Below are 13,968 nucleotides of genomic sequence, written 5' to 3'. Positions count from 1 at the left end.
TAAGGGAAGAGAAATACAGTGACAGTCCTTGTGTGCATTCAGGATTACTGTTGAAGTTTCCTGTCTAGAAGTAATTCAGCGACCGATGCGTCAGTTTTTAGATCCTTCGTCTGCTTCGGTCACGCCATCGCTGGACGAGATCTCCAAGAATCACCTCAGTTTGGCTTTGCTCCTTTTCCCCCATCTCTTCTTCTTTCAGCGACCTCAAAAACTGACTTTCTTTTGCGGCGAACTGGTCGTGGATTCTCGTCCGCCGTCGCGACAAACTTTGTGCGAAATGCGAGGAAGCGACAGTTCGAAAAAGCCTCTAAGAACCGCTGCGTAAACCACGTAATCCCCGCGCTCCGATGAGTCAGTTATACTAGGGAGTTTGATTGACAACCCAACAGCCAATAGAAAATGAGGGAGCCTCGTTTTCTATTGGCTGATGTTTATCTGGCCTCAACACGTCCACAGTTGATAGATTTTCGTTCTTTTTTTTTTTTTTGGTCATCATAATTACAAAGCTGCTACGTCTCTGTAATGGTATTTTAATCTTTCACTGACAGTTTGAAACTAAAAAAAATCCTCCATACAACCTTTAAACCACTTCTTGTGCAAAGTTGATATGAAACACAAATATTTAATCATCAAAACAGTGAAAATGTCAAATGTGTCACATAACCAAGTTTCCTTCCTCTAAATAAACAACAAAACTGTAGCTGTGACAAAATAATTTAGTAAAATACACCAAAAAATACTGTTGGTGATATATCGATAAAGCAGCCCATGATATCGATACTGTATCATCACATTAAACAATACGATATATCGATATTTTGATATTTTTGCACACTCCTATTATCTAACATTCATCATATTCATTTTTTTTTTTTTTCCACAAATTGCTACCATTATAATAAGAAGTAATACAGGCTTTTCAAGTTTTGACAGAATTCAAAACTGTGATCTGAAAAACCAATAAGGCGTCTCCAAAACTGCATCTATTGCGGCATGTTCACGGCCTTAACTGATCAGTATCTATAAAATGAATGAGTGTGAAGGCTAGAAAGAAACATTCAGATTAATTATACGTTAACTATTGATTAACCAGCCTTGAGAACCGTGACCCATATCGACTAAATTCAATCCAATTGCAATTACGGCTGCACAGTACATTGAAATCGAGTTGAAATTGCCATTTGAGTTAACACGATTACAAAATCACAAAGACTGCTGTTATTTAGAAAGTAAAAAGTCCTCGGCAAAGTAGAAAATATCCTGTCTTGAGTTGTGTTTTGTTTCATTCACACATGTTTAACACACAAACCCTGCATCTTAAGGCTTTACTATATTACATTATGTACTAAGTTTGTCTCTCAAAAAGAAAATAGTTGTTGGGAGTGCTCCACTGTGTTTTTAAATACACACCTCCATACACCTTCACTGGAATCATTTGGATGATTTCACCCCTGAAACTGTCTCCCTTGATTTTGACTGAACGAAAAGGCAAACGGTAGATGTTAATCTGAAAAACACCACTTCATGACATCACAAGGTGGAACAGAGCAGTTTGAACTTTGGAGATATAGACAGACTAATAATAAAGGATTGCTCAAACATGTGTGAATGAAACAAAACACAACTCTGAGTATGTTTCTGACGTGGTAGCAATGTTCTAACATGTTTTAAAGCTCACAAGAGTCAGTTTTGTGTTTCCCAAAGACTTGGTCAAGACCCTCAGGTGCGTCGCAAAAGATTTTTTTTGGGTTCGCCCTGTCACAATCTACATGTAGGTCTGCAACATACAGGGCTACATTTGAAGTCCAAATAGGCGACTTATGGATCCTTTTATTGCTGGTTCAATTACTGTTTTTCATTGTTTAAAACTTGAGTAACACTAATTGTTCAGAGAGACACGATCACTCGGTCAGCAATAAAATATCCTCTTTAATGTTCAATAATGGTCAAATCCACCATTATTTTTTTGATTTACGAATAATGTCTATTGATCTGGGTTGAAAAGGTTTGTGACTTTTAAAATATGGGTCCCCAGAAAAAAGGTTTGGGAAAAAACAGCAATATAAAACCTTTAATAGTCAATTTAGCGAAGGCAGGTCTACTCATAAACCACACCGCTTGTTATCACACATCAGTTTAACAGTTTACACATCTGGATCTTGATCGATCATTGCCGAAACCTAATTTACTGCAGTATTAGAGGAGATACTTGTCACACTCTCTCAGGCTGGAGCGGAGCCAGAGACTGAATCATGCAGATGAGGCCGGAGAAAATGGATTTCTAACGTGCTTAAAAGACTGAACCACTTCCAGCTCCATTTGAAAGCGTGATTATGAGCTGAGAAATGGGCCATAATTTAGTTCTGGAGAGACACGAAAGCTGTTTGAAGAAAATGAATGGTCAGTGCTGGTGCTGCATAATAAACAAATAAGAAAAGGAAGCAGAAACCTCAAAGGAAATGTGTGTTCATATGAGATAGAAGACACAGCAGGGATATAAATACAGAAGCTTTGGCTATATTTTTTTGTTAAAGACGACATAGCGTGCTTTTGTCAGGTACATAGTTATAATCATTATGTTATAATTTGGGCCAGGAGCAGAAAAATACTTGGGTTACATTGTCCAACCTTACAAACAACAGCTAAAACGAGGGGTGTAACAATATCCAAATCTCTCTGTACGATATTTTCACGATATACATCTCACCGTGGAGGCTAAGAAAACTGTTAATATGCGACTTTGTCCTTTTAAAACACCTTGACAAGACTTAATCTAAACAACTAAGGCTTAAAATAGCTTAGAACTGTTTCTACACTGAAATGGAGCAAAGGATCATGGTCTATGTAGTTCCCTCTGTCTTTTTTTAGCTATTGCTGCACCATAACTCTTAATTTAAGCAAAGAGACTTGTAATTCGATATATTGTGATGGTCCATGATATTATTGTGAGAACTCTGACGATACGATATCACGATATTTCGGTTATTGTTACATCCCTAGTTAAAACCATAGACTGCATAAAGAAGTGGATGAAGATAGTGTAACATTACCCAGCTCCAGTCAAATGAAGCTCATCAAGACCTGCAGTTAAAGGATTTGAAGTCAGGTCCATGTAAGGAATAGGAATATATTTATTTACGGACAAAATAAAAACACCAGGATCATCCCTGCATTACCACCAGAGTTAAAAGGGAGGCAGAGATGAACTGAAAACTATCATGGTTACATTATCTGTAGGAGTGTAACAATAACCAAAATATTGTGATATTGTATCGTCAAAAGTCTCTCAATAATATCGTGAACCATCGCAATATATCGAATCACAAGTTTCTTTGCTTAATTTCATTGTTATGGTGCAGCAATAGCTAAAAAACAGAGGGAACTACATAGACCATGATCCTTTGCTCCATTTTGGTGCCAACTACATGAAGAAATAACAGTTCTAAGCACTTTTAAATCTTAGTTCTTAGGCATTTTAAGAGGAAGAAGTAGCATATTCACAATTGTGTTAGCCTCCACAAAATATCTCAATAAATATCGTACCATAAGATTTGGATATTGTTAAATCTCTAATTATATGACATTAAAAATTGCAGCTAAACCAATGGAAGAATGCTCAATAATGTCTAAACCATTACACCATTTAAATCATGACAAAATTTGAAAAATGTTTGTATTTCTCCTGATGATTTTGTATATTTTATCTTCTACTAAACTTATTTACATTACATTTATGACTCATTTTTACGTTGCATGTTGCTGTACATGGAAAGAGCTACAGTTTAAAATAAAGCTGTGTTTTTCAGTTTTTTTGAATCATGGTACACTTGACTGAAAAGTTTCTGCTACACACCACCCACTAAAACAGGGGTCATCAAACTAACTGCTTGAAGTATTTATATTTATATTAAAATTATTATATGACGTATTTACATTTGCCGCCGAATTTTCGTCACTTGACAAGCTCGAGATCAAACAGTGAGAGTCGATGTATGCACAGAGTTCTGTAGTGCAGTTAAAGTACGAAAAGTTGACAGAGAGTGTTGAGTTTTCAAAGAACAGTGGACGACCGATTATTTTTTCAGTGTAAGGACCGTGCAGTTTATCTGATATGTAAAGAAAGTGTGGTGGTTTTCAAAGAATATAATCTGCGTCATCAAGGTCAATCCTACCCGGCCCCCGATCACAGTCAGGAGCGATAATGTGGCCCCCAGAGAAAAAAGTTTGGTGACCCCTGCACTAAAAGAAGAATTAATAGTACAAACATTGTCCTTGTTCCTGTATCTAGTTCTATATTTGGGGAAGACAATAGTTTTGCTTTATAAACTCATGCAGAAGTTGCCCATGACACTGAAATAGTAAATGATCCTATTAAAGTGTGAATCAACTTAACTGAAATTGGATTTTTACTTTTCACACCTACCAGCACCTCAAGGCACGCTACTGTTCCCCGGCGCGCTGCTTCAGAATCAATGAAATAAAGTACAGTTTATAGACATTTGTGCGTCAATATTTCCAAATTACAAAACTGTCCCGAGGGCTTCGTTTAAACAAGTTTCTATGAACAGCACATGTTTAAACATTGGATCTTGAAGCATTTAATTTGCTTTTAAGTCTCATATTTGGTTAAATCCATTTTATTTTGGTGACTTTTCTTTATATCAGCCTATGAAGTTTACAAACCATGTGTCAAAAATGCACTTTAGACAGAGATCCATATTTTGGTTTAGGCCATGAGAGACCCATCAGATCATGATTTAAACTATTGTGTTTAGTATCTTTTTTGTTTGTTTGTTTATTTCATTTATAAAGTATAAAAAGACAGTGTCAAAACATTAAACACAGGCATGTGCAAAAAATATTGAAATATCGATATATCATATTGTTTAATGTGATGATACAGCATCGATATCGTGGGGCTGCTGTATCGATATACCTCCAAGAGCATTTTTTTGTTATATTTTACTTAATTATTTTGTTACAGTGCTACAGTTTTGTTGCTTGTTACATTTGACATTTTGACTGTTTTTGATGATTAAAATGTTTGTGTTTTATATTAACTTTGTAGAAGAAGTGGTTTGACAAAGACTTTTAGTATCATGATTTAGTATGAATGAAAAGGAGCAGAAAGAAGAGTAATCTTGTGTTATCTGTCCTCTTTTTCCAGACAATAATTAACACTGGTGGTTACTTTCAAAGTCAAGAGTCAAAAAACAAAGAGGAAAACACTCATTTAAATATAAAGCTTCTTCTGGTTGGAACATCGATTCGTGCATTAACTTCTGTCCCTTCATTTAAAAAATGCTCTGGTTCAATATTTGCAGAACCCATGTAATTGTTTGATTGTTTTGTTGATTTTTTGTTGTTCATCTTGTTGTGATTATCTTTGAACTCTGTTTTGTTATTGTTTTTTTGTTTTTGTTTTTTTCCTCAAACTTGTTTTATTATATGTCAAACTGTGAAGTGTGAGTGAGTGTGTGTTTGTGGTTGTGTTGATTTTGTTGTTTTGATGTTTTTTTGAATTTATGTATCCTACTGTCTGCCCAACTGTATCTGTCTTTTGTTGTTGTATTTATGAGGACCCCCTCAAAAAACGAGATGGCGAGACATCTCAAGGGGCTTGTCCTCCAAATAAATAAATCCAAATTCAAACATTTCATCATTACATTTCATTTCAATGACAATTATTAATCAATTGCAAACAGAGATCATCACTTTTTTTATTGCACTGGATTTTATGTATTTTTAAAATCTAGTTTAAAGTAAAAAAGTCTTGTCTTTTATGAGAATATAAAGCACAGGTGTCAAACATAAGGCCCGGGGGCCAGATCCGGCCCTCCAAGACCTTTAATGTGGCCCTTGGGTGATTTTCTACTAAAATATTTTAATTATATTTTCAATTAAAATATTGGTAATTTTCTGCAGTGCTTAGCATAGCAGTGTCTCCAGCGCCTCTGTATGTGGCCCCTCCCACCAGAGAAGCAGACATGAAGACTTGTCTCTTTCCAAACGCGGACGATCGTTTTGACTGTTGACCGTGACACAGTCATCAGCAAAATGTCCAAAATGAGAAAAGTGGAGCTGAGTGCAGGATTTTCCAAGAAAAAATGACTTATTCCTGTTTGCAAACAAGTTCATGTTAAAACATTGTGTTGAAATTGCATTTTTCTTAAAGTTTCAGGTTGTTCATAATATTATAATATTATAATAAGAAAGAGTTCATCAATTAAAAAAGATTTCTGTAATAGATTAGCGTTTCTCTGCACAAATATTTAAACTTATTATTATTTTTGGGGTTTATAAGACATGAGTTTTCTGATCCGGCCCCTTTGGGATCAAAGAAGGTTGGATACGGCCCCTAGACCAAAATGAGTTTGACACCCCTGATATAAAGCTATGGAACTTCTCAAAAATCACTGATAGTTACGTCAAATGTTTGGGTCTGGTCCATGTACGAATAGTAAAGTACAGTAAATACTCACGACTTGCAGCATGCTGGAGACACTCTCCCATGTGGCCTCTTTTATGTTGTCCCCTCCGTCCACCATGCCCTGATAACCCTGAGGACACACACACACAAGTCTTCAGCTTTGTAAACAATCGCCGAGCAACAGGGAGCACAGACGGAAATGAGTCCCGTTGTAAATAATAAGCTGTGATCTATTTTCAGATCATTCATATCTTTGACTGCGGTTTCTATAGGGTCAGCAACAACACGGAGAGACAGAGACGAGTCTTAGAAGATGCATCGTTAAAACAGATCAGCATATTATGTTAAGTTCATTCTTATCGCCTTATCTCCTTTGACGGTGGGTTTCTTTAGGTTTATAGGTCAAAAGAAAAGGCTTTAGCCCCAAGTGCAGGACGATATGTTAAAACTGCAGAATTAATTACAATAATGTCACAACAATGGAAAATACTAAGAATACTTGACTAACTAGCTTCAGTAGGAAGGACATCAATTATGACATCTGCTGCTCTTTTTCACGGACAAAATTTCAAAACTTTGTCTTTTTCATGACCTAAAGAGAATTTTCCATGACTTTACGGCACCTACAGAATTGAGCATAATTTTAGGACTAATTATGAAATATGAAAACCAGACCGGAATCAGACCGGGACTGAGACCAGGACTTAGACTGGGACTAAGACCGGGACTTATACCCGGACTAAGACCGGGACTTATACCGGGACTTATACCGGGACTGAGGCCGGGACTGAGGCCGGGACTGAGACCGGGACTGAGACCGGGACTGAGGCCGGGACTGAGGCCGGGACTGAGGCCGGGACTGAGGCCGGGACTGAGGCCGGGACCAGACCATGATTGAGACCGGGACTGAGACCGAGACTGAGACCGGGACTGAGACCATGACCAGACTGGGACTGAAACTGGGACCAGACCAGGACCAGACCATGATTGAGACCGGGACTGAGACCTAGACTGAGACCGGGACTGAGGCCAGGACTGAGACCAGGACTGAGACCGGGGCCAGACCAGGACCAGACCAGAACCAAGACAGGACTGAGACTGGGACCAGATCAGGGCTGAAAATGGTTTAGCGCTGGTTTAGCCCTGCTTTAGTCCTGATTCAGTCCTGGTTTGGTCCAGGTTCAGTCCGTATGCGGTGCAAACGTCCAGCATCACAGTTTAAGTCACGATTTAAACACAAAATCAAAATATATCAATCAAAATAGTTGTTTTTTTGTTTTCGGTTTTATATTGAAAACCGAATGAACAAATGAAACACGGATCATGATGCTTTGGCGAAAATGTTCCACAGTACAGCATTACGTTTTACTTTTATCCACCAGGCCAAGTCACAGCTCACAAAATATGGAACATTTTAGTTACAGCAATAACATCTCCTCGAACACAAGAACGAAAGTGGTGAACCATAATCAGAAAAGTTCCACAGTGTATCTTTAAATGTTAAATAACAGTAGTCCTATACGCGCCTATCTGGATGGAACAGGAAGTGCTTGACCTATTGTTGTTGATAGGAAGTAGGATTACACTGTGTTTGGAGATAAGGTCTTTAGTCGGGCCTATTTATAACAGTTCACACGTATCCCTTATCAGATATCTGTTTTATTGCCTCATTATTTTCATTCTACGAGTGTTGCATGTGATGGGCCCGGGCGGTTGGCCAAAGGGGGCGTGGCTTAGTCCCTGGAGCGCATGGAGCGGGTTATGTAATCATACTTTAATGAGAAGACAGATGTGCGGATGCAAACGCGAGAGAAGATCAGAAACGGCTCAAAACTAACTCAAAGACACTGAGATGTAAACATGTTTAATCTGAAATAATCTGTTTTATAACGCTGAACTTTTGTACGCAAAGGTGATGTAAGTTAAGCAAAGATTTAAAGAACATTGTGTACATTTTTAGACGTTTTAATACTGTTGTGGTCTTAATAACTTTTAAAGAGAGGGTATTAAACTTCTATTGCGAACACATTACAAATTTAGATCACAATGTTATTTTTAATTGTTTTGTAAATGCTATATTTGTCTAAAACAACGTATTAACATGTTTTTTTTTTAAGTTTCTCCCTTTGCTCTCCAGGCTAAGTCACTCCCCGACAGAGCGCTATCATTACATCATTACAATCTACGTGCATTTGAGCCAGGTTTGTGAAGTTGTAGTGTATTGTTTTGCGTCATGCTTTTGAATGTTTATTGAGGATTGTCGTGTGGGAGCCTGGGTGACGTAGGTTTGTGGGCTGAGCATGGACAGAATCTCACAGCTAACCGCAAGGAGGGTTTGAATAGAGAGCGGGGGAGATCGCTAGATTACTCATACATACACTACCGGTCAAAAGTTTTAGAACGCCCTAATTTTTCCAGTTATTTATTGCAATTCAAGTCGAGCAAGTCCAATGAAGAGCTTGAAAATGTACAAAGGTAAGAACTGAACAAACAGAGGTTAAAAAAAGATAAAAGAACAAAACACAAGTCCAAGCTCTGCCAAAACTACCTCAAGAAAAAACAACAAGATGATAAAGCTTGAAAACATGGAGTGTCCAGCACAGTCTCCAGACTTAAACCCCATCGAGCTGGTTTTGAGATGAGCTGGACAGAAGAGTAAAAGCCAAACAACCTACAAGTGTCACACATTTATGATACTTGTGAAGAACTTTCAGAAGAATTTCTATTGCAAAAGGAATGCCACGAGTGTGTTCAGCTGTTATATCTGCCAAAGGTGGACACTTTCATGAATCAAAAGTTTAGAATACGTTTTGGTTTATAAATTTTACAACTTAGATCGTTTATTTATTCTATGTTTTCATTTCAGAGTTCAATAACACAATAAAAAAACTGGAAAAAGTGTGGTGTTCTAACACTTTTGACCGGTAGTGTACATATGAAGCCTTTTCAAGCATGTTTTTGATGAGAGAACAATGCTATAACATGGTCGGAAACTACAAAAGCTACGACTTTGCATTAAACCCCCTCTTTAATAATAATAACTTTATTTTATAACATGGCTACACAGGGTTTAACATAATCTGATAATATAATGATCACACTTATTTTGATTAAAACCAGACTTAAGTGTATAATATATAAAAGTATATTATGGTGGTACAGGTGGGCAATATTTATTTATTTATTTATTTAATGTATTTATTTATGTATTTATTTATTTATTTATTTATTTATTTATTTATGTATTTATTTATGTATTTATTTATTTATTTATTTATTTATTTATTATTTATTTATTTATTTATTTATTATTTATTATTATTTTATTTATTTTTTTATTTATTTTTTTTAATTTTATTATTATTATTATTTTTTTTATAATAGTAAGTAACCAAACTAAAAGATGAACAAAAGATTAGATGGAAAATAGAGAATAACTTCATGGTGCGTTCTCAAACAATAGTGAAAACAAATGTTAGGTTTTAACACATTCTAGAAAGAAATATGTTGCATAATAGTCCCAAAAATAGGCTGACAGACACTTTCATTTAGACACATGTTCTTACATCACCCATCGCTGTAGTTAGAGAATAATGGACCTACCTCATGAATAAAATAAACTTTGGCTCCCACATATAAACCCATCCGAACCACGGCTCTCACGGCAGCGTTCATCCCTGACAAAGAGAGAAACAAGGGAGAAAAGATTAGGGTAATTCATAATGCTTTGACATAAAACACTTACAATTATTGTTACACCACAGCAGGAGCTTTGCAAAGTGGAAGAACTTGGCATGAGATGGATTTGAATTCTGCGTTGGAAAATTCCTCACATTTGTCTGATCTCCGGGAAATTTAAATCCTTATTACTCGTTGGAAAATTCTGGTTTATTTGCCAGTGGTGACTAATAAAAATGCAGTTGCAGAATCACGAGCACAGACTTGACCCTCGGGACCCGACGCAAAACAGTGCGACAAGGGACACATTTCGAAAGCTTACTGTGGGTGGGAGGATAAACTGCCGTCCCACAAATCAAATATGAGTGTAAAGTCAAACATACATCAATCATTTGTATATTATCATGCATAATATGTGCTGGATATTTTATTTGGCATTAATAAAAACACTTTAAACAGCCTAAATTTGCGAACGTGGTCTAATCTCGTGCACATTTTAGACAATTCCTTTCCACTTCTCCGTGTTTAATAGAGCTTAAGAAAGAGAACCTCCTCATCTTGCGGGATTTGCGAGCAGGAGCGGGACAAAATATCACAGATGGGGACAGAAATGGGAATGGAAATTATAATTCTTCACGGGCAGGAGCGGGACTGAAAATTTTGTCCTGCACATTCTGTTGAACATCTTTTTTCCCATACTGATTGTTTAGAGTCTAATGCAACCAATGGCCGATAAGCTTTGCTGATGTTTTTGAGCCAATATCTGCGGCTAAATCTGATTATTTTCCCCAAATTGTCTTTTTTTTTTTTTTTTTTTTCACAAACACATTCATAGCTCTGTTTTACTACAAACTGAACAAACCAGTGTAGCACCATCCTCTACGTAATGGTGTTAAAATAAAACTTCAGACATTTATTACACAGCTGCTTAGACAAAATATCAGACTCTGTTGGCGAAACGCTAAAAAGTGCAGATATTGGTCTATCTCTATAATATACATATATATACAGATTCTTTCATTTGGATTCAAACTAACATAGAGGACCTTATTCTTTCTTTCTATCATGTGACTTGTACAACACAGTTCCTCATTCCCTGTTGTCCTAAACTGTAATGAAAACCATGTTTACAAAACCACAGTTCCATTATAATTTCCTGTGTGAACCCATTGCTCTAATGTACTAATAATAAAAGCTTAAGTGCAATTATTGTTCACTGGTTTGGTGCCACTGCTCCAGTCTGCTTCTGCAAAATGGGAAAGTATTGACTAGAGTTGCAATAGAAAAAAAACAAACCGGTTCTTTGGCAAGTACTGAATAGTGTTTATTTAAAGGTGAACTACTGTGTAACTTTTCTTCCTGCTGGTCGGTTTACTGAGTTTCTCCATGGAAATGTTATTGATTTGCCTGGAATATGCAACAGTATGGTATTAGACTATTTCCATAAGAACAAGCCTGTGATGTTGACAAGCCAAGTTACAGGCCAGATCTATGGACGGGCAACAACACTCACAGTAAAAATGCATGTTTTTCAAGGTATTTTTGAACATAAAAACAACTTTAACTGAAAGAACACAAGATTGATACATTAAATGCGATACTGTGGAATATTCAAGACAAAGCAGCAGCGTCATCACAGAGATAAACAGGGGTGGACCATCCCCATGAAAGTTACACAGTGCACCTTTATAATGTAAGTTCAGTGGGTTCTGCATTGCTGGTTCAAATCTGTGCATGCTGTTGTGTCCATAAGCAAGACCCTACTATACGGGTCTAGTTGCAATTGGAAGTGCACCCGGTTGAATAAACTCAAAATAACCCAAAGGAAAAAAAAACTTGTGATATAAAAAGACTGCAAATACTAGAAGAAAGACCGTGGAACAACACATTAAATCCACTTTTTTGCTACTATTGGCCATATATATGTTACTGGACCAGCATTGATATGTAAATGAGCTCTGAATAGAGGTGTGCATGATCGACATTTACACATATAGTAATAGCAATAGTAATAAAATAGCGGTAGTTTCTTTCTTTACTAGCTAGAATGTCATGCAAAAATGCCAGAGGCCGACCTACTGTCTGTAAACATGACATGAAGAGGCAGAATCACAATAAATGTTGCCTAAATAAACCCAAACCTAAGTTTTTTTTTAAACAATTCAAGATTTACAGTGAATTTTTACATCACTAAATATATCGGCAACTATTGTGTGTATGGTGTAGCATTATCTACTGTTTCTAGTATATTTAGTGCAAATTTGCAGCTTTCTAGTCAAAAACACCTAATTCTAAGTTTGTGCTTCCTTCTGTGGCCTCTGCAGTTTCAAGTACTATGTGACATCACTAAAAACTATCCCGATTACAGACAGGTGTTTCTGATCACAAGCACTTGGCTGCAGGGATGGAGCGCTTGAAGTGTGGACACCTATTAGACCAGGGGTGTCCAAACTTTTTTCATCAAGGGCCACATATCTAAACACAGACGAAGCAGAGGGCCGATCGAGGGGCCGTAGACTGGTGCTGAATACAGTGAATCATTGAACTATGTGCATGTTTAATACTTTAGAATGACCTTTAATTCATGCTAAGATCCATAAAACCACACGCTGGCTATAAAATATTAGCTTTATCAAGGTAGATTTTCAAAAAGTTAATTTTTAATGGATGCAAGGTCATTTGGGCCAATTCACCCGGAAGCCTGAGGGCCAAGAAAAATTTGTCTGAGGGCCACATTTGGACCACAGGCCACAGTTTGGACATGCCTGTATTAGACCAATCACACTGCTCTTTGCACCTCCAGACCTCGCCCTCCTTCTCTATCACTCTCTTCTTTACTCCTCAAGGTTCTGCAAAGTTCAGCAGTTTGAAATATGATTGTGGACGGAGTATAGGAGTTTAGTCCCACTTTAAATCCATGTGTGGAAATGAAGTATATCAGGAATGCTGCTGGAATGTCCTGTCTTTATCTAAACATGTCCACACAGCATACATGTGTAAACTGTGTGCTCCCCATGGTATGCCACTAAAGCTCACCATTTTAGGTCAGTATCTTTCTCACCAGCACCAGAGAAACCACAAAACATTTCCGTGAAGTCTCATAAAGGCCCTGCCCCGTGACTTGCATTTCGAGGGAACACAGCGGCGGTGGAAGGAATAGTCATAAACTGTAATGTTCAGCCATATTAGGTGCACTGGGTAGACAGGAACTTGGCAGTGGAAGAGAGGCCTGAACAAGAGAAGAATAGAGCAGGTTTCCTTTTACAGGCTGTGTGAGTGGACGGGGCCTGGCACAAGATCAACACGGCAACCAAACCAAGGACAAGAGACACAGAGGGAGTGAGAAAGAGTGAAGAGTGAGAGGGCAGAAAAAGGAAGGAAATTTACAAAGAGAATATCTATAGAGAACAACAAAAACAAAACCACAACAACAAAAAAATGCTTATATATCAAAAATACGTGTGCTGATAGTGTGCTTTGACGTCACGTTGGGGGTTTTCTGCATGGTTTTTCAACGTTAGAATGTTTATCGGTTACCATGGTGACACACTAACGCACTCCCACACTAAAAATATCGAAATATCAATTTATCATATCATTTAATGTGCTGATACTGTATCGATATATCGGCAAGAGTATTTTTTGGTTTATTTTACTAAATTATTTTGTTATAGTGCTACAGCTTTGTAGTTTGTTTAGAGGAAGGAAACTTGTTTATGCGACACATTTGACATTTTCACTGTTTTGATGATTAAAATGTTTGTGTTTCATATGAATTTTGCACAAGAAGCAGTTTAACAAAGACTTTTAGTATCACAGCCATGATTTAGCCATTATTATTTATTGAATCGTATCAAATA

At 37.1% G+C, this 13,968-nt stretch overlaps 1 protein-coding gene across 3 annotated transcripts in view; it reads right to left on the bottom strand.

Moving 5' to 3' along the window:
• pfkpa (phosphofructokinase, platelet a) overlaps positions 1–13,968 on the bottom strand; it is a 103,186-nt gene that overhangs the window by 75,439 nt on the left and 13,779 nt on the right. For all 3 annotated transcript variants that reach the window (XM_055151107.1, XM_055151106.1, XM_055151105.1), the window contains exons 2-3: positions 10,034–10,107; positions 6,483–6,560 (exon numbers count right to left, since the gene is read on the bottom strand). In XM_055151107.1, the coding sequence (XP_055007082.1) occupies positions 6,483–6,560; positions 10,034–10,107 (152 nt within the window). The remainder of the gene's footprint in view (positions 1–6,482; positions 6,561–10,033; positions 10,108–13,968) is intronic.

This window comes from Boleophthalmus pectinirostris, unplaced genomic scaffold (assembly GCF_026225935.1).
Source record: "Boleophthalmus pectinirostris isolate CB_2022bp ecotype Guang Dong unplaced genomic scaffold, ASM2622593v1 HiC_scaffold_15, whole genome shotgun sequence".
In the NCBI taxonomy this organism is placed as follows: Eukaryota; Metazoa; Chordata; class Actinopteri; order Gobiiformes; family Gobiidae; genus Boleophthalmus; species Boleophthalmus pectinirostris.
This window is presented reverse-complemented; position numbering and strand designations above follow the sequence as displayed.